At 37.7% G+C, this 21493-nt stretch overlaps 1 protein-coding gene across 1 annotated transcript in view; it reads right to left on the minus strand.

Moving 5' to 3' along the window:
* The window catches only part of PPIL4 (peptidylprolyl isomerase like 4), a 34424-nt gene extending 13233 nt beyond the window's left edge, over nt 1-21191 (minus strand). The window contains 10 exon segments of the mRNA XM_052645886.1: nt 4432-4543; nt 6017-6083; nt 7553-7677; nt 12962-13078; nt 13838-13934; nt 14447-14589; nt 15246-15363; nt 15649-15713; nt 15799-15866; nt 21065-21191. Of these exon segments, the coding sequence (XP_052501846.1) occupies nt 4432-4543; nt 6017-6083; nt 7553-7677; nt 12962-13078; nt 13838-13934; nt 14447-14589; nt 15246-15363; nt 15649-15713; nt 15799-15866; nt 21065-21191 (1039 nt within the window).
* Nucleotides 21192-21493: the final 302 nt, after the last annotated feature.

Genomic DNA, 21493 nt, shown 5'->3' on the forward strand with positions numbered 1-21493 from the left:
GAGTGGGTTGCCATTTCCTCCTCCAGGGGATCTTCCCGACGCAGGGATCAAACCCAAGTCTCCTGCAGCTCCTGCAATGGTAGGCATATTCTTTACCACTAAGCCACCTGGGAAGCCCAGGGCATAGGATACCACTCATTTTTTTAATTGTGAAAACATAATACATAAAATTATCTCAACATGAACTGAGATTAACAACAAATTACATGTTTATGATAGCACACAAGAAACTGAAGCATGTCTCCTATGACACTTTACTGTAAATAAACTACACTGAAACTACTAAGGAAGGCAGTATTATTTCTAAAGTGGGTAGATGGGTTAGGAAGAAAAGAAAATTGAGAGAGAGAAAAAAAAACTATTTAGATTCAGGGCTGGTCTAAATCTGGGTAAACCTGACCGTGGGTAAATCACTTCACAAGATTCTGTTTCAAGTTCCCTCTCTGTAATGAATAATTATATTTGTTTCATATGTATCCCAAATGACAAAATTAAATTAGCTTTCTAGGAAAAGCGCTCCACAGAAGAGGTACTTGGCAGTACTAAGGGACCAGAACCATAATGCATTAGGTCAGTGTTTGTCTATATTTCCTGAATGTACTTATTTGATTCTTTTGACCACAAAGCTGCAATTATCACATGTGTGTGTGGGGAGAAAACATTCATAAGAACCGTGAGAAATGGAGTGTTATATAGAAAAAGAAAATAATCCTAGAATTCCTAGTAAAATTTAGCATTACATAGTGAATAATTGACAGAGTGTAATCTTTTAAAAACACTGCATCAGTGATCAAAAACCCATATTATTTCAGTATACGCAGATTCTACCTAAGTTTTGTATGCTACTACTAGGAGGAATTTGTATGACATATATATGCATTTGTGGGGAATGTCAATACATATAGGAAGAGCACATAGTACACAGAAGAATAAGATTAGAAACTTGACTGTGCTTTAACAGGACTGGTTCAATAAATAATGATACATAATTCAATCAAACACTACACAGCCACTGAAAAGAATAAACTGTTACTTTATATACTGATACAAACTATATCTTAGATATATTGTTAAATGAAAAATGCAAGGTACAGAAACACTATGTATAGCCTGCAGCCATTTGCTTTCCTTTTCTAAAGGAAAAAACATAAATATGTGTGTTTTTTAAAGGAGAAAATTATATATACATATACACACATATATAATATATGTTATATATATGGGAAATCATGAAATGAAATCCTAAACATCAAATAAGTGGCTCAGACGGTAAAGAATCTGCCTGCAATGCAGGAGACCCAGATTCAGTCCCTGGGTCGGGAAGATCCCCTGCAGAAGGGAATGGCTGCTGCTGCTGCTAAGTCGCATCAGTCGTGTCCGACTGTGCGACCCCATAGACGGCAGCCCACAGGCTCCTCTGTCCCTAGGATTCTCCAGGCAAGAATGGCTACCCATCCAGTATTTCCGCCTGGAGAATTCCATGGACAGAGGAGCCTGGCAGGCTATGGTTCACAGGGTAGCAAAGAGTCAGACACAACTGAGTGACTAACAGTTGTGCTTTCTTTTTTTCCACATGTATATATATATATATAATTAGATATATTCAAAGAATATATGTGGAAGGTTACAAAAGAAACAGGTAGCTGTGGTTACCTCTGGTAAGGGAAATTGGGTGGATGAAGGCAGGAGTGGAAGAGACTTTGTTCTATCTCCTTTTCACTGATCTTTTCAATTTTGTACCGTGTGTGAGTGTTAGTCACTTAGTTGTGTCCAACTCTCTGTGACACCATGGACGGTAGCCCACGAGGCTCCTCTGTCCATGGGATTCTACAGGCACGAATACTGGAATGGATTGCCATTTCCTTCTCCAGGGGATCTTCCTGACCCAGGGACCAAACCCAGGTCTCCTGCATTGCAGGCAGATTTTTTTTTTTTAATATAAATTTATTTAATTGGAGGCTAATTACTTTACAATATTGTTATCGGTTTCACCATACATCAACATGAATTTGCCATGGGTGTACATGTGTTCCCCATCCTGAACCCCCGTCCCACCTCCCTCCCCATCTCATCCCTCTGGGTCATCCCAGTGCACCAGCCCCAAGCATCCTGTCTCATGCATCGAACCTGGACTGGCGATTCGTTTCACATATGATATTGTACATGTTTCAATGCCATTCTCCCAAATCGTCCCACCCTCTCCCTCTCTCACAGAGTCCAAAAGACTGTTCTATACATCTGTGTCTCTTTTGCTCTCTCGCATACAGGATTATTGTTACCATCTTTCTAAATTACATATATATGTTAGTATACTGTATTGGTGTTTTTCTTTCTGGCTTACTTCACTCTGTATAATAGGCTCCAGTCTCATCCACCTCGTTAGAACTGATTCAAATGTGTTCTTTTTAATGGCTAAGTAATACTCCATTGTGTATATGTACCACAGCTTTCTTATCCATTCTTCTGCTGATGGACATTTAGGTTGCTTCCATGTCTTGGCTATTATAAACAGTGCTGTGATGAACATTGGGGTACATGTGTCTCTTTCAATTCTGGTTTGCTCAGTGTGTATGCCCAGCAGTGGGACTGCTGGGTCATATGGCAGTTCTATTTCCAGTTTTTTAAGGAATCTCCATACTGTTCTCCATAGTGGCTGTACTAGTTTTCATTCCCACCAACAGTGTAAGAGGGTTGCCTTTTCTCTACACCCTCTCCAGCATTTATTGCTTGTAGACTTCTGGATCGCAGCCATTCTGACTGGCGTGAAATGGTACCTCATTGTGGTTTTGATTTGCATTTCTCTGACAATGAGTGATGTTGAGCATCTTTTCATGTTTGTTAGCCATCTGTATGTCTTCTTTGGAGAAATGTCTGTTTAGTTTTTTGGCCCATTTTTTGATTGGGTCGTTTATTTTTCTGGAATTGAGCTGCAGGAGTTGCTTGTATATTTTTGAGATTAGTTCTTTGTCAGTTGCTTCATTTGCTATTATTTTCTCCCATTCTGAAGCCTGTCTTTTCACCTTGCTTATAGTTTCCTTTGTTGTGCAGAAGCTTTTAATTTTAGTTAGGTCCCATTTGTTTATTTTTGCTTTTATTTCCAATATTCTGGGAGGTGGGTCATAGAGGATCCTGCTGTGATTTATGTCAGAGAGTGTTTTGCCTATGTTCTCCTCTAAGAGTTTTATAGTTTCTGGTCTTATGTTTAGATCTTTAATCCATTTTGAGTTTATTTTTGTGTATGGTGTTAGAAAGTGTTCTAGTTTCATTCTTTTACAAGTGATTGACCAGTTTTCCCAGCACCACTTCTTAAAGAGATTGTCTTTTCTCCATTGTATATTCTTGCCTCCTTTGTCAAAGATAAGGTGTCCATATGTGTGTGGATTCATCTCTGGGCTTTCTATTTTGTTCCATTGATCTTTATTTCTGTCTTTGTGCCGGTAGCATACTTTCTTGATGACCATGGCTTAGTAGAGCCTGAAGTCAGGCAGGTTGATTCCTCCAGTTCCATTCTTCTTTCTCAAGATTGCTTTGGCTATTCGAGGATTTTTGTATTTCCATACAAATTGTGAAATTATTTGTTCTAGCTCTGTGAAAAATACTGTTGGTAGTTTGATAGGGATTGCATTGAATCTATAGATTGCTTTGGGTAGTATACTCATTTTCACTACATTGATTCTTCTGATCCATGAACATGGTATATTTCTCCATCTATTTGTGTCCTCTTTGATTTCTTTCACCAGTGTTTTATAGTTTTCTATATACAGGTCTTTAGTTTCTTTAGGTAGATACATTCCTAAGTATTTTATTCTTTTCATTGCAATGGTGAATGGAATTGTTTCCTTAATTTCTCTTTCTATTTTCTCATTATTAGTGTATAGGAATGCAAGGGATTTCTGTATGTTGATTTTATATCCTGCAGGCAGATTCTTTACCATCTGAGCTATACACATAAAACAACTAAAACAAACAAACTTTAGAAGGAAGAATTAAGCCTTTGCATCATGGACTTCCCTGGCAGTACAGTGACTAAGACTCTGCTTCCACTGCAGATGGCACAGGATTGATCCCTGGTCAGGGAACTAAGATCCTGCACACTGCATGGTGTGGCCAAAAGAAAGTTTTGCATCTAGAAGAACCAAGCCACTGATGTCAGAATAATTACTTTGGAAACATGTCATGTCTCCAATGAGTAATTATAAGTAATTTATAATACAGTGTAGAAAATATATTCCTCATTAGTTTAAAATAAAAACACCCACACACATCCCCACACCCACCCTAGCCACCTTAGACACTAGAAAGCAGGTACATAAAATCAAACAGGAGGAGTTACATCTCTGACCATTTCTAATTAACAGCACTGTCAAAGGAGATAAACACACACACAAGAATGCAAAGCAGAACAGAAACAAATGAAGATGAACAACAAACCTTTTCCTTTCCATTTAACCTTAGCAACAGACTGGCTAAAGTCCACATGTATTCTTCTGTCATCTATAAGCACATTGTCCATTTTGAAGAATGCTTTCTCACAATCTTCTTCCTGAGAGTAATTATAAAAACTTAAGCATAAATCTTTATGGAAAAGATTTTTGCGGCTAGAATAAACACTGAAAATACAAAAAGTTCCTTGTTACTAAAACTAAAATTTGAATACTTATGCACCAAATGCTTTGCATCTATTACCTCAATTAACTCTGATAACAACCCTATGAGAAAAAAACATTCATAGCAAACTAGCAAACTAAAGGTAGAGAGATCTCCTTTCTGCTGACAGCAATGTACCCTGTAAATATTATTTCTGGTACACTTGACACAGTGTCTAGGTATAATTTGTTACGTGTCTATGTTCCTCAACCCTCCAGTATACATTTTGAACCCCTAGGGCCTATTGCAGTATCTATTGCCTGAAATACAGAAGGCATGTGACAAATACTTTGAAACAATTATAATTCAGGATGAGCTACTATTGGACATACATCAGTCCAAAGTTACAAAAAGAAATAACATAGCCTAGCATAATGGCCCAAAGTAGTAGGAACAGCACCAGACATATCTAAGTTCAAACAGTAAGTAACAGAGTAAGAGTAAGTAACAGCTTTGGCATTTATTTATCAGATGAAGAAAAGTACAGAGAAGAACTAGAATACAAATATTTCTAGCCACTGTATAAGTCACATTTAAATTTGATGATTTTTTAACAATTACACTAAACATATGAGTACAATGCTTTCAATCTGAACAATTTTACAAATATGGGTAGTTAATACTTGTAACAAAGAGTGTTAACTGAGTTATTAACTATTCCTTTGAAAATAAAACAGCAGTACAGAAGGCTATGACATTAACTAGGTGCACGATTTTAAAAAAGTCATGCTACCACTGTGTGTCCCAGTTTACTTATTTAGAAAAGGAGGATAGTACCTATCTCAGAGTTATGAGATCTAAATGTGAGCATAAAACTTGCTTAAAGAAAATTACTTGAGTAATAAAAGCTATCGTTCCTATTATAGATCTAGAAAGTACTATCTAATCCAAACCTCAAATTTTATTTATAAGGAAAATAATGCCTAGAAAAAAGAATTCTAAATAAACTGCCAAATATCAAAGAATAGTTGGTCAGTGACAGAGTTCAAATTAGTATCTAGATCATAGTAACACTCAAACTAGTTTTCTTTCTACTACTCAATTATTATACCTACCTAAACAGCACTGAAAGCTTATTTATAGAATGTGAAGGACTTTACCTAAAACTTTAAAGAAGTTTTAGATACATTCACACAGGTTGATCTTGAACCCAAAGTAAGTAAAAGTACATATACTAACATTAACAGATATTAAACTTATTCTCTATTCAAATATAATTAAAGTTATTTTTCTTAGGTGCTAAAGAAAAGGCAAACTAATTTCCTAATCTTACAGACTAGAAAAAGTTCTCTACATTTTTGCACTTTTTAACATCATAGAACAACAACAACAAAATATACAAATTTAAGATAGCTATGCTATGACTTACTTTTTCAAATTCAATAAAAGCATAACAAAGGGATTCTCCAGTCTTCCAATCTCGGATAACTTCACAACTTGAAATTAAGTGTGGAAAAAGAAAGAAAGAGAGAGCATTCACTCTTACTTCTCAAAAGTAAAAACCAAAATAAGCCAATTATTAAAAGGCAAAGTTAAATTCACAGAATTATATTCTTTCAAATATCTTAAATAATAATTATTTTCTAAAATAATTGACCTGTCTAGCAACCAAGTTTTCTAGATTCTACTATGAATGCCCTATACAGGCCTATAATCCTGAATTCCTAAAACACTGGAGAACAAGATAAAAATATTTAATTTTTCTTTAGCAAAGGGAAATTACTGCTAAAAATTCTTTTAAATCATAATTTACTTTTAGTCAAATACAAATGAATTATAGACTATCTAATGCCACTACAGAATAATGCACACACATTCATATATATATGCATGCTCATTAGTAAACTTATGATTTGGGTTTTTTTTAATTTTAATATAAACAAGGCTCAAATTTAATCCCATAAGTACAGCTAGTACATAGAACCAATCTATCTTAATAACCAAGTGAAACAGCCAGTAAGGTGGAATTTAACACAATTGGTTTAACCCTTTTTGCTCATATATCTTAAGCCTCGTTTTAAAAATATGATATGAAACAGGGATATAAAACATTGTGGGAGGAAAAAAAAATTGTGAAAGGAAAAGCAATCACATTATAGCACATGGTTCAGCTGTTGCAATATATAAGTACACATTAAAATGTAAATATTGAACGAAGACTTAACGAAAGTTATGACATAACCAAAGTAGCAGGCAGGGAGAATGAACAGGGTAGGATAGAAACAGAGGTTAATTCTCATCTTCCTTAGCAGGAAATCAGTATATAATGTCAAATTTAAAAATAAGATGTAACAGCAAAAGAATTTTTTATAAAGATGATATACTATCAGTGAGTAGAAGAATAAAGTCAAGTAGTCTTTTAGAAAAAAAATTTTCTTTCAATAGGAATAATAAAGAATGGCTTCACAGAAGAAAAAACATGAAATAAAAGGAAATTCTAAACATAATACTTTTAATCAATTATAAAATACTTCCCTTTCTCAAAGAAATACTAGCTTCAAAACTTTTACATTAATAACACAGGCAAAATTAACCAAAAGGAAAATTTTAGAAAACTTAGATTAAAATTAATTTTGGAATAAGTTGCTGGAAATTCTAGGGAGAATTTAAATGAGATAAACATTTAAAATATTAAAGAAGGTTTTTGAAAATACTATAGAACTACACTTAAACTGTTTCATTCACATTTAGAGTTGAAATGTATGTGTTGTAAGAAAATCAATCAATTTATAACACATTCACACACACATATCTACACATATGCATACATATGTGTTTTTCTTCCCTAACATCCAACATACTCATAGTATAAATTTCCTCTATAGTTCACAGACTCCTCAAAAATGTCATTAGAAAACCACCAATACCTAGTTTCTCTAAATCTTTCACTAATTCTAGAGATTACCTTCTTATTGGCCCAAATCTTGAGAATATTATCTCCAGATCTTCATCTGTGGTCACTGGATTCAATTTACAAACAAACAGCACATTTTCTGGAGGTTTAATATCTGCATCAGGTAGGTCTCCCACCTAAATGATAAATAAACAAGAATATAAATCAACTCCTTTATCTAATTTCCATCATAAATACCATGAAGTTAGCCCCCATTGCTGATTCCCTAAAATATCTAAAGTTACATTATTAACTGTGGGCTCTGGGAAAGAGATCTAAACAGATTTCAAAATTCAAAACTCCATTCTTCCTGGCAGTAACAGTAACAAGCATAGTATTCACACAAAGTGAACATTTACCAAGTCTACTGGCTTTAGAGTCCCAGTTTTATCTCTATTTTTTCTTTTTTCAAGTACTTGATCTATTTTTTAAAGAATTTACAAAAAGTATATCTAAATTAAGTAGCATGAAAATAAAAACACCCCATGGTGCCAACCAGCCTAAGAACTACCAGTAAAATGTTCCCTGATTCCATTATCCTTCTTCTCTCACCACAAATGAGTCTTCGGTTTTCCTTCTTGGCCATTCCCTTACAGATTTAGTTTTACCACATGGGTATATAACCCTAACATAGTGTTTAATTTTGCTTGTTTTTAAATTTTTGAAATACTATTACATTGAATCTAGCCTTTTACGTAAGTAATGCTAAATTCTTTTCCATATTATTGTGCAGTATGGAGCACCAATTCCTGGATACAGTTTTGAGCTTTTTGACCTCATATATCATCTTCTACTTCAGGCAAACCAAAGTTAACTTCATAGTCAACTACCACAATGAACCAAGCAAATCACCTTCTACTGAAGAACTCGAGAGGGTGACAGTGAGATAAAACCATGATTTAATGATGTTGTTATTTTCATTGTGAGAAAAGTATATTTACCGTGAGCCTTTAGATGGGGAAACAATATTCCTTCATACATATATTAAAAAATTCTCAGAGATGATTTCAGGCAAGATTATGATGTGAAATGTCTCCTCTTGGATAAACACATTTTTAAAAAGGTGGGGGGCGGGGGGGAGGACTTCCCTCATGGTCCAGTAGCTAAGACTCTGTGCTCCCAACACAGTGGGTAAACACTTGACCCTGGTCAAAGAGAACACTTGCCATGTTCAGCTCAGTTCAGTCACTCAGTCGTGCCTGACTCTTAATGACCCCATGGACTACAGCATGAGAGGCTTCCCTGTCCTTCACCAACTCCTGGAGCTTGCTCAAACTGAAGTCCATTGAGCTGGTGATGCCAGCCAACCAACTCATCCTCTGTCATCCCCTTCTCATCTTGCCTTCAATCTTTCCCAGCATCAGGGTCTTTTCCAATGAGTCAGTTCTTCAATTTGGGTGGCCAAACTATTGTAGCTTCAGCATGAGTCCTTCCAATTCAGGACTGATTTCCTTTAGGATTGACTGGTTTGATCTCCTTGCAACCCAAGGGACTCTCAAGAGTCTTCTCCAACACCACAGTTCAAAAGCATCTATTCTTCAGCACTCAGCTTTCTTTATGGTCCAGCTCTCACATCCATACATGACTACTGGAAAAACTATAGCTTTGACTAGATGGACCTCTGTTGGCAAAGTAATGTCTGCTTTAATACGCTATCTAGGTTTGTCATAGATTTTCTTCCAAGGAGCAAGCATCTTTTAATTTCATGGCTACAGTCACCAACTACAGTGATTTTGGAGCCCAAGAAAATAAAGTCTCTCACTGTTTTCAGTGTTTCTCCATCTATTTGCCATGAAGTGATGGGACTATATGCCATAATCTTAGTTTTTTGAATGTTGAGTTTTAAGCCAGCTTTTTCACTCTCCTCTTTCACTCCCATAAGGGTGGTATCATCTGCATATCTGAGGTTATTGATATTTCTCCCAGCAATCTTGATTGCAGCTTGTGCTTCATCCAGTCTGGCATTTCACATGACATACTCTAAATGCAAGTTAAATAAGCAAGGTGACAATAGACATCCTTGACGAACTCCTTTCCCCATTTGGAACCAGTCCATTGTTCCATGTCCAGTACTAACTGTTGCTTCTTGACCTACATACAGATTTCTCAGGAGGCAGGTCAGGTGGTCTCATATTTCTATCTCTTGAAGAATTTTCCACAGTTTACTGTGATCCACATAGTCAAAGGCTTTAGCATAATCAATGAAGCAGATGTTTTTCTGGAACTCTCTTGCTTCTCGATGATCCAACAGATGTTGGCAATTTGATCTCTGGTTACTCTGCCTTTTCTAATTCAGCGTGAACATCTAGAAGTTCTCAGTTCACATGCTGTTGAAGCCTAGCTTGGAGAATTTTGAGCATTACTCTGCTAGCGTGTGAGATGAGTGCAATTGTGTGGTAGTTTGAACATTCTTGGCACTGCTTTTCTTTGGGACTGGAATGAAAACAGATCTTTTCCAGTCCAGGGGCCACTGCTGAGTTTTCCAAATTTGCTGGCATATTGAGTGCAACACTTTCACAACATCATCTTTCAGGATTTGAAATAGCTCAACTGGAATTCCATCATCTCCACTAGCTTTGTTCATAGTGACGCTTCCTAAGGCCCACTTGACTTTGCATTCCAGGATGTCTGGCTCTAGGTGAGTGATCACACCATCGTGATTATCTGGGTCATAAAGACCTTTTCTGTATAGTTCTTCTGTATATTCTTGCTACCTCTTAATATCTTCTGCTTCTGTCAGGTCCATACTATTTGTCTTATATCGAGCCCATCTTTGCATGAAATGTTTTCTTGGTATCTCTATCTTCTTGAAGAGATCTCTAGTCTTTCCCATTCTATTGTTTTCTTCTATCTCTTTGCATGGATCACTGAGGAAAGCTTTCTTATTTCTCCTTGGTATTCTTTGGAACTCTGCCTTCAAATAGATATATCTTTCCTTTTCACTTTGCCTTTCACTTCTCTTTTCTCAGTTATTTGTAAGGCCTCCCCAGACAATTTAGGTCTGAATTTGGCAATAAGGAGTTTATGATCTGAGCCACAGTCAGTTCCCAGTCTTGTTTTTGCTGACTGTATAGAGTTTCTCCATCTTTGGCTGCAAAGAAACAATCAAACTGATTTCAGTATTGACCATCTAGTGATGTCCATGTGCAGAGCTGTCTCCTGTGTTGTTGGAAGAGGGTGTTTGCTATGACCAGTGCGTTCTCTTGGCAAAACTCTGTTGGCCTTTGATCTGCTTCATGTTTTACTCCAAGGTCAAACTTGCCTGTTTTCCAGGTATCTCTTGACTTTCTACTTTTGCATTCCAGTCCCCTATGATGACAAGGACATCTTTTTTTGATGTTAGTTGTAGAAAGTCTTGTAGGTCTTCATAGAACCGTTCAACTTCAGCTTCTTCAGCATTAGTGGCTGGGGCATAGACTTGGATTACTGTGAAAATGGTTTGCCTTGGAAACAAACAAGAGATCATTCTGTCATTTTTGAGACTGCACCCAAGTACTGCATTTTGCACTTTTTTGTTGAATATGACAGCTACTCTATTTCTTCTAAGGGATTCTTGCTCACAGTAGTAGATACAATAGTCACCTGAATTGAATTCACCCATTCCTGTCCATTTTAGTTCACTAATTTCTAAAATATCAATGTTCATTCTTGCCATCCTGTTTGACCACTTTCAATTTACCTTGATTCATAGACCTAACATTCCAAATTCCTAAGCAATATTGTTCTTTATAGCATTTGACTTGACTTCCTATCACCAGTCACATCCACAACTTGGCACTGTTTTTGCTTTGGCTCAGCCTCTTCATTCTGGAGCTATTTTTATGCTCTTCTCCAGAAGCATACTGGGTACCTACTGACCTGAGGAGTTCATCTTTCAGTGTTATATCTTTTTTCCTTTTCATACTGTTCATGGGGTTCTCAAGGTAAGAATACTTAAGTGGTTTGCCATTCCCTTCTCCACTGGATCATGTTTTGTCAGAACTCTCCACCATGACCTGTCCATTTTGGCTGGCCCTACATGGCATGGCTCATAGTTTCACTTGCTGTGTGGTGTGGCCAAAAAAAAAGAAAAAAAGGATGAACCTGGGTAAAAGGTACATAGAAGTTCTCTGCATTTTTTTTTTCTGTAAATTTGAAATTCTCTGAAAATAAAAAGTTTACAGAATATGTTAAACCCTTTTATTCTGGCATAAACTTTCCATTTTTTGTTGTTGAAAACTCTAATGATAATCTAATGTTCTTTCCCTTGTAAGTCACTTACTCTTGCTGCCAGGTGTTCAAAAGATTTTTCTTTTAAGTCCATAATTTTCTTAGAGTTTGTCTTGGTGTTGACTGTTCTAGGTCAGAATTCTTAGGTAACACAGATCATTAACAGTTCATTAAACTGTATTTTTAACTTTTTTAATTTAGTAAAGTTTTCTTGAATTATAGTCTTTAATATTTGTTCCTTCAGACTAGTGATGCTAACACAGATTTTAAAACAGATAATGAAACTGAAAAGCTCTACTACATAAAATGATGTTAGTGATAAAAACTTAATTATTAGCTATCCATTCCATTCTGAAGGAGATCAGCCCTGGGATTGCTTTGAAAGGAAGGATGCTAAAGCTGAAACTCCAGTACTTTGGCCACCTCATGCGAAGAGTTGACTGGAAAAGACTTTGATGCTGGGAGGGATTGGGGGCAGGAGGAGAAGGGGACGACAGAGAATGAGACAGTTGGATGGCATCACTGACTCGATGGACTGAGTCTGAGTGAACTCCGGGAGTTGGTGATGGACAGGGAGGCCTGGCGTGCTGCGATTCATGGGGTCGCAAAGAGTTGGACACGACTGAGTGACTGAACTGAACTGAACTGATCCATTCCAAAATTGATGATCTACTACATGAAAGGTATACCTATTCCACAAAAATAAGAAATGGGAATAAAAGCCTAGTAGGTGAAATAATCATGTACTGAATAACTGTTTCCCAAATGATTTCATATTGCTAGTAAAAGAGAAAAGGAGTACATTTTAGAGTGTTCAATTTCTGCCCAGGTTTATTTTATCCTATAATTACTATTCTATTATTTAATCTCAATACTAGAGATATACAAAGCATTATTCTCTATTATACTTAAAATTCAGTCCAAGAAACTCTTTAAAACTGAGATAAGTATAAGCAACTGAAATCCAATTAATATTTATAAACTAGATGCCCATTTCCCATTTGTTTAAAATGCATTTGACACTACACTGACAGTAGAACCAAACTGTTTACTTTCATATGTGTTATGATGTCATATAAAATTTCACCCAGAAAAGAACTCTGAGCTAAATTTTTAATATTTTAATACTATCAAAAAGTCAGGAATAAACTCACAATGAGTATGTATTGAACACATTGCTGAACAACTATTTGAACAAAGAAATCACTTTACCATTTCTAGTAGAATAGCTTGAGTTTTGGCCTCTTTTTCAGCCTTTATTTCTTCTACTTCTTCAGCTGATCTCCCTTTGAAATCATCAATTTCTTCATCTGCTCCAATTCGACCACTCTGTAAGGCAGAAGTTACTCATATATATATACACAAATAGAAAAATCTAAGAAATATAAGACATTATGTTTTATTCTTAGTTCCATCAACTTTGTTAAAACATTTGTTTCACAAATGTGAAACAAACTTATAAACCTCTGAAAACTGATTTAAGCTAATTTGTTAATATGGGCTAAACTAGGCTTCTAATTTATTTTTAAATTAAAATAGACATTTATATAAGAACTATCTGGTATCCAAGTAAGTGCTGAACACAGAAGATAAATGATCTTAGAAATTAAGGATTAAATCCTAACTATAGAGATAAACTCAGCTTTGAGAAAGTCTCATTAAGCAGAAATTTACACCTTAAAAGATCTGAGGGGAAGTCTCCACTATGCCACAGAAATTTCTGCATTCCAGCCTGGCTCAAAAGTGTCCCCAGTTGAAAAGTTCCCTCACAAGCTGACAATGTAATTTAGTCTTAAAGCTATATTCCTATCTAGAGTTAAGAGGTAAGAGAAACATTTTCCCAAGGTATTTGTATCCAGAGCCAAGACTGTTCTGGTGGAACAGAAACTAAAGAAAGAACATTAGGGAAAAGATAGGTAGAAAAATGAGTGTCTACATGGAAGAGAAAAAGAACTGCAAACTTTGCTTAGTATTACTGATCAAACAAGACAATCATTCTGGAGAAATAAGTTTTAAAAAGGTAAAAACCAAAATCTATGTAAAACATTAACATGCATGTACACGCAATCATAAGAAGACTTGACTCACATCTAGTTGTTCCCTTGTAGGTTCTGGTGATCGATCAGGAATTAATAAATCAGGAGGATCATCAAATGGATCATCTAAAATCACTGTATGATTTATCCTTACAAAATAAATCCAAGTCAAATGTTACATTCATATTATTTCAGAATCCATGCTTCACTTTTTATGAAAATTATAACAAATATCTTAAGTATCCCTAATGCCAAAAAAACCCCCAAAATCCATAAGCTCTTTAATTTTATTGCACAAGGGTATTGCTAGGATATACTTTGACAGTTAGTGTTATTGCTTTTGATTGCTTGATATTATATATTAATTCTCTGCATTATGCTAACATGTAATATGAATAGCTTTATCTTAGTAATCTTGTCATCTCTCTCAATAAATCTGAATTTTTTTTAAAAACCTAAAGAATTAGTACTTCCTCCTAACATAAGCAATTATAATTAGTACAGTAATGGTCTTCTCTATTATAAAGATTATTATTGTCTCCAATTAATTCACATTTTAGAATTATCCAAAATCCAGTCCTATGTATGCCATCCCCATTATCTGGCAAACATCACATATTAAAACACTGTAGTACATTCTAATAATAAATAGTAACCATACCTGATATCTTGATATGGTACAAAGTCCTTATCAACAAAAGTCTCATTAATTTTCTTAATTATGTCCATGCCTTCTGTCACCTCACCAAACACTGTATGAACGCCATCAAGGTAATCCAGATTCTCTCCTGTTGTAATAAGAAACTATATAAAAAGACATTTAATAAATGCAAATATATACGTGTGTATATATATATATATATAATTCAAACTGCTGTTAGTTACAAGAGACTCTACATTAACTGCATTCAGTACTTGTTACAGGTGTTTCTCACCCACCTGTTACTAGTACTAAGTGAAAGGCACCAAGTTTAAACATGAAATATCAATAAATACACAGATGCTTAATTGTTTAAAATACCTGAACAAACCAAATCTCAATTTTTTTCACATGTAAACTCTGAGGAAAAAAAGCATCTACTCCAATGGGAATGTTGTGACAGTGAATGGTATGTGCTCAACATGACCTGTTTTGAAAGAAGTAATAAATACTGCAAGGACAGGCCTTTCTGTCTCTGAACAGTGATGATCTATGAACTGTGAGATTATAGGTAATGTTATTTTCTTCTTTGTACTTTCCCATATTTTCTAAACTCCTCCCAAAGGATATGCCTTACATTCAAAAGAACAAAATAATAAGGATTTTTTTAACATAGGAGAATTTTTTAATTTTTAGAATTCAGAATTTTTAAATTCTAACAAATATCTTTGGTTGAAATTCTCTTCTTACTAGATAGTTCAAAAAGATAATCTCATGGGTGCCCTCCAGCAAAACTTCATCTCCTCACGCATTTCCTAACCTGAGATCCATGCTGATCACTGCCATTGTTCACCATGGACACAGTGCCTTTCTTCTTGTGCTTAATTCTTGGCACTTTTTCAGCCTCGAAAAAGCTTGCTTGATCACCATACAGTTGACTAAAAATACATATAATAAGGTTATAAAATATAAGTACACTCAACATGAAATACAGACATACCAGGATTATATATATAGGGCACTAGAGTTAGCATATAAGGTTACCATTTCTTTATAGAAATGGCACCATTATTAAAAATATTTCTTTTTTTGCTATAGACATTTATGGAACTTGGAAAAAATCTATATTTGAACCATATTTTTAAATGCAGATTAAAATAAACTACTTAACATTTTTAAGAAGAATTTCTATTTTTTATCTATTTGAAAATAAAGAAACTTACCCAAAAACTGATTCTCCTCCACGTCCAGTCCCTGTAGGATCACCAGTCTGTATGATAAAATCCCTCTGTAATATATAGGAGACTTTGTTAATTCAGAGTTTGTTAGACGGTTCCAATAACAAAGAACATGACTAATATCTACCAACTCACCTGGACATTGTGAATAAGGCAATAATTATAATATTTTATTTTGCACAACTTCAGGAAATTCAAGCAAGCTGAAAAAAAGTAAATACTAAATTTACCACAGCAATTCACAAATATATTTTCAATCATGTAAAGGCACAGTTAGTATAATTTGATTTCTAAGCTACCATATAAAAATCTGCCCAAATGGTCAAATGTCAAAAGCCATTTTAAAAGTATAAGTAAGCTTCCCTCATAGCTTAGTCAGTAAAGAATCTGCCTGTAATGCAGGAGACTGGGGTTTGACTCCTGGGTCAGGAAGATTCCCTGGGAAAGGAAATGGCAACCCATTCCCATATTCTTGCCTGGAGTATCCCATGGACAGAGGAGGCTGGCAGACTACAGTCCATGAGGTCGCAAGAGTCAGACACGACTTAGCAACTAAACCACCACCAAGCCTAGAAAAATGCAATATATTTTAAGTTATCTTTTATTCTCTTTTTCTTCGGATTTTTTGGGCATCTGAGCTATACAGGAAACTAAAACTTATCTGGGATAACCAATCATCAATTTTTTTTTCTATTTTGTAATTTATTAAAAAAAAAATTGCTTTACAACATTATGTTGATTTCTGCCATATATCAGCATGAATCAGCCATAGGTGTACATATATATCCCCTCCCTCTTGAAACTCCCTCCCACCTCCCATCCCAACCCACCCCTCTAGGTTGTCACAGAGCACCAGTTTGAGCTCCCTGAGTCAGCAATCATCTATTGATGAACTGATTTTGTTAAGAGAAAAAAGAAAAACTAAAGAGGACATTGTAATGGGAAAGGATGTAGCAGAGCATCTGAAAATGGGTGCAGCTTATTTACATCAGAGAAAACAAAGTATCCGGGATCAGTTGTTTTTACAATGATTAAACAGCCCTTCAGGAAAATCCATACACTCACCATGTACCTCTGGAGAAGGGAATTGTTACCCTACACCAGGGGATCTTCGCAACCCTGGATTGAATCCAGGTCTCCTGTACTGCAGGCATATTCTTTACCATCGGAGCCACCAGGGAAGCCCCAAGAATACTGGAGGGGATAACGATTCCCTTCACAAATATCCATGCACTAAACATGTACCACCTTTTTAAAATAAATTCACTCATTTATCCAATAAATACTGAGTATCCTCTAGGCACTTGGCACTGCTAGGTCAAATGCCAGTAAATCTCTGCTGTTAACAAGTTCACAGTCTAGGTGTAGAGAAACATTCTAGCAAGTTCTCAAGGCACTAAGCTAGAAAACAGACAGAAAGATACATGAGGGATCCCTATCCCTCAAGGAGCTTACACTAAATGAGGGTCCTTACACCTGAACTCAGTTATAATACTGAGCATACCTGATAATACCATTGGTGCACTTAAACTGTATGGTTTTATTAATAAATATGCCACAAGAGTTGAAAAGAGAGATTGTTTCTGGCTGGGGAAAAGAGAAGACCTCCTGAAGGCTGAAAATGAACATTAAAAGAACTGGACTGGCAGAGAGTAGAGAGGGGCCATTTCAAGGTGGGAAGACATTGTGAAACAGCCAGAGGACCTTCCAGGCCCAGAAATTGAACCTGTGTCTCTTGAGTCCCATGCATTGCAGGCAGATTCTTTACCACTATGCCACCTGGGAAGCCCCATTTAAGAGCTGAATCAACCAATACAATACATGGTCTTTGTTTGGATCCCATTTCAAATGATGAAATATTCTTTTAAATGTTTATGAGACAACAGATAAACATGAATGTTACTACGGAATTATTGGGGCTCCCCTGGTGGCTCAGTGGTAAAGAATCTGCCTGCAAATGTAGGAGACACAGGTTCAGTCTCTGGATTGGGAGGATCCCCGGGAGAAGGAAATGGCAACCCACTCCATGCCTGGTAAATCCCATGGACAGAGGAGCTTGGCAGGCTTACAGCGCATTGGGTCGCAAAAGAGTCAGACAGGACTGAGCAACTAAACAACAAAGAGGAATTATCGCTTATTTCTCTAGATGTGACCATGGCTTGTGGTTATGTTATCTCTTTAAAAAAATATCTTATGTTGTTCAGTCATCGTGTTCGACTTTGTGACCCCATGGACTGCAGCAGGCCAGGCTTCCCTGTCCTTCACCATCTCCCAGAACTTGCTCAAACTCATGTCTACTGAGTCAGTGACGCCATCCAACCATCTCATCCTCTGTCGTTCCCTTCTCCTCCTGCCTTCAATCTTTCCCAGCATCAGGGTCGGCTCTTCGCATCAGGTGGCCAAAGTATTGGAGCTTCAGCTTCAGCATCAGTCCTTCCAATGAGTATACAGAGTTGATTTCCTTTAGGGATGGACTGGTTGGATCTCCTTGTAGTCCAAGGGACTCTCAAGAGTCTTCTCCAACACTACAGTTCAAAAGCATCAATTCTTCATGGTTCAGCCTTCTTTATGGTCCAACTCTCACAGCAACACGTGACTACTGGAAAAACCATAGTTTTGACTATACAGACCTTTGTCAGCAAAGTAATGTCTCTGCTTTTCAATACGCTGCCTAGATTTGTCATAGCTTTTCTTCCAAGGAGCAAGCATCTTTTAATTAATTACAGATTAAATAAATGTCATATGTTAGTCACTCAGTCATGTCCGACTCTTTGCCACCCTGTGGACTGTAGCCTGCCAGGTTCCTCTGTCCATGGAATTTCTCCAGGCAAGAATATTGGAGTGGGTTGCCATTTCCTTTTTCAAGGGCTCTTCCTAACCCAGGGATCGAACCCAGGTCTCCAGCATTGAAGGTGGATTCTTTATCATCTGAGCCACCAGCGAAGCCCTTTAATGTCATGTAAAGGAATTCCTGTCAGTGGTTAGGACTCAGCACTTTCACTGCCACGGCCTGGGGTTCAATCCTCGGTCAGAGAACTAAGATCCCACAGGCTGCACAGCACAGCCAAAAACAAACAAAAAATTCAGCAGACGTGGCAATATAAATGAAACATATATTAACAACTGTTAAATGAAGCTGATCATCAACACCGGAGAGTTCATTTACATGATTCTACTTTTGTACATGGTTAAAGTTTTCTATAATAAAGTTTTTATAAAAAGGAAAAGGGAGAAAGGGAGTGAGGAAAAAAGAAAAATAAGTCTGGATATATTTAATATAGATTGATAAGTAGTTACACATATAAGTAGATATCCAATCACAACTACTTACACATTACAAATATATACAAAGAATGTGGATTTATGTTTTAAGTGTTCCAAGCTATCATTGCAGAAACACTGCAAAATCACACAAAAAAACATTCTGTGTTAATTAGGTGGGATAATCCTACCTCCCTTTCAGCTTCTCATAATTCTAGGGAAAAAGGCCCATTCCTTCCCAAATGCTGCTCCACATGGAAGGTGTCAAACTCAAACAAAACTGAAAGATGAAAAATACAATTCCCTATAAGACTCTGTGAACCCCTGGATCCTGTCATCCTTAAAGCTTACCCCAGTGAAAGTGAAAGTGAAAGTCACTCAGTCCTGTCCCACTCTAGGACCCCCATGGACTATACATGTCCATGGAATTCTCCAGCCCAGAATACTGGAGTGGGTTGCCTTTCCTTTCTCCAGGGGATCTTCCCAACCCAGGGATCAAACCCAGGTCTCCCGCATTGCGGGCAGATTCTTTACCAGCTGAACTACCAGGGAAGCCCAAAGCTTACACCAGTAACATAAGGCAATCCATTATTTTCTTTAAGGCAGTTTCAGTTGAGTTTCTATCACTTGAACAAAGAGTCTGAATACAACACATATTATCCATTACTTCGGTGTGTACCTTCAAAGTGTCAGGAACTGCACTAGGTGCTCAAGATACAGAGATAATCAAGGAATAGTCCCTGCTCTCTTAAAGTTTACATCTTGAGAGGAGACCAAGACTTGAAAATAATTCCAGGCCAACAGGAAAATGTATAATACGTACTATGTGATTTAAAGAAGACCTGAGGCAGAGCAAAAGAAACCAATCTAACTCTGCTCAGGGACACAGGGAGCTTCACAGAAGAGACCGTGCTTGACCTGAGAACTGATTAATAAACAGGAAGTCTGAAAAAAGGACAACAAAGGGGAGAAATGTGGGGCACAGGCATCAGTATAAGAAAGGAATAGATGTATGCTAAGAGCTGCTGGGGAGGGGGTGATAACTCAGTGTGGGATAAAGCGCAGCACCTCAGCAGGCACTCATGGTACCATATCGTATAGCTTGTTTCATCTTCTTTGACAAACTGCATTCCTTGGGTGCAGGACCCTGATTGTAACTAAACTCTCCTGTTTAGTTACAGTTTCTCCAGTTTCTCCCCACTCTGAAACATTCTCCACATTGCTGCTTATTATCGTCCTAAAACAAGTTTGTTAACGCCTCTCTCAATCCTGCTTTCAAACCCTTCAGAGATTGTGGTTTTCAGTAGGGCACACAAGGCTATACAGGACCAAACCTAACCTAAAAAACGTATATGACCAGACTCACGGCCTGCCATTTCACTGTCAAGCCACGCCGATCTACTTGCCGTTTCCAGAAAATTCCAACCAAACAAGAACACTCTCACTCCCACTCATTTTTAAAAGAGCGAGTTCAAGTGCTCTGCATTCTTCCTTAGCTCGGCTTCTCCCCACCCCCAGCCAGGAAGAATTACTCCCTCCTCTGGTTTCCATGGCAACTTACACATTCTTCCACTACATCGCTTAAATTAAATGGGTTGCGGCGCCTATTTCCCCCAGTGGAAAATTAAACCTTCGAGGGCAAGACGCCCATCCCACGGCTTGGCACAAAGTCTCGCGTAGTGGGCGATCAACGAGTGTTTGCTAAGACTGGGTGCACACCTCCGGACAGCCCTCCCTCTACCCAGGAGGGATGCCCACACTCACTGCTCCAAGCCCTTCGTCCCTGCTTTCATCAAGATTTACTGATTACACACCAAGGAATACTCGGTATGTTCTTGACTAGTAAAAAGCAGTAAAGCCACAAGAGCTATGGGCACTGAATATGCAGCCTGCACTACACACACACAGGGATTTAACAACCACAAGCACCTGCCACCCGACTGGCCAGCACCAGAGGCGGAGAAAGGTTGCTCCTCAGAAACAAACTTTTCAACCAGGGCCCGCTGATAAACTGCGCGGTCGCGGCACCATCAGCCCAGAAGCTCCAGCCAGTCCACGCCGGGGACTGGGCAGAAAAGGCAAAGCGCCGGGGAGGAAAGGAGCGCGGCCCGCCGAGAGGTGAGCAGGGCCGGGGCCTCACCGCGCGGCCGCTCTTCTGTGTACAGGTCGATGACGACGTCGCCTAAAGTGGTCTCCAGCAGAACCGCCATGGCGCCCGCTCCTCCTCGCAACAAGCCCCGGGGGTGACAGGCGCAGCCCTACGTCATCTACGCCACGCGTCACCCTCAACGCGACGCCTTTTTACGTCATCCCTCCGGCGACACCACCCTCTCTGGGAGGTGCTGTGGGCGGGTCTGGTCCGTGGCAAGCCAAACCTTCTGTGGGTTCCCGGCCCTTTTGAAAAAAATCTTCCAAAGGCCCTGGGGACTGGCGCGGAAGGCTGTCACTCAAACTGGCTTCTGTGAAGGGTTTATGCTCCATTTTGTGTCCATCTCAAAAATGACGCGGACCTTTCTTTAATGCTCCGTAGGCCCTCTGTTTCGTCGCTTGAAGGCGAGTGTGGGGCGCC

The sequence above is a fragment of the Budorcas taxicolor genome, chromosome 9 (genome assembly GCF_023091745.1).
Source record: "Budorcas taxicolor isolate Tak-1 chromosome 9, Takin1.1, whole genome shotgun sequence".
Lineage (NCBI taxonomy): Eukaryota > Metazoa > Chordata > Mammalia > Artiodactyla > Bovidae > Budorcas > Budorcas taxicolor.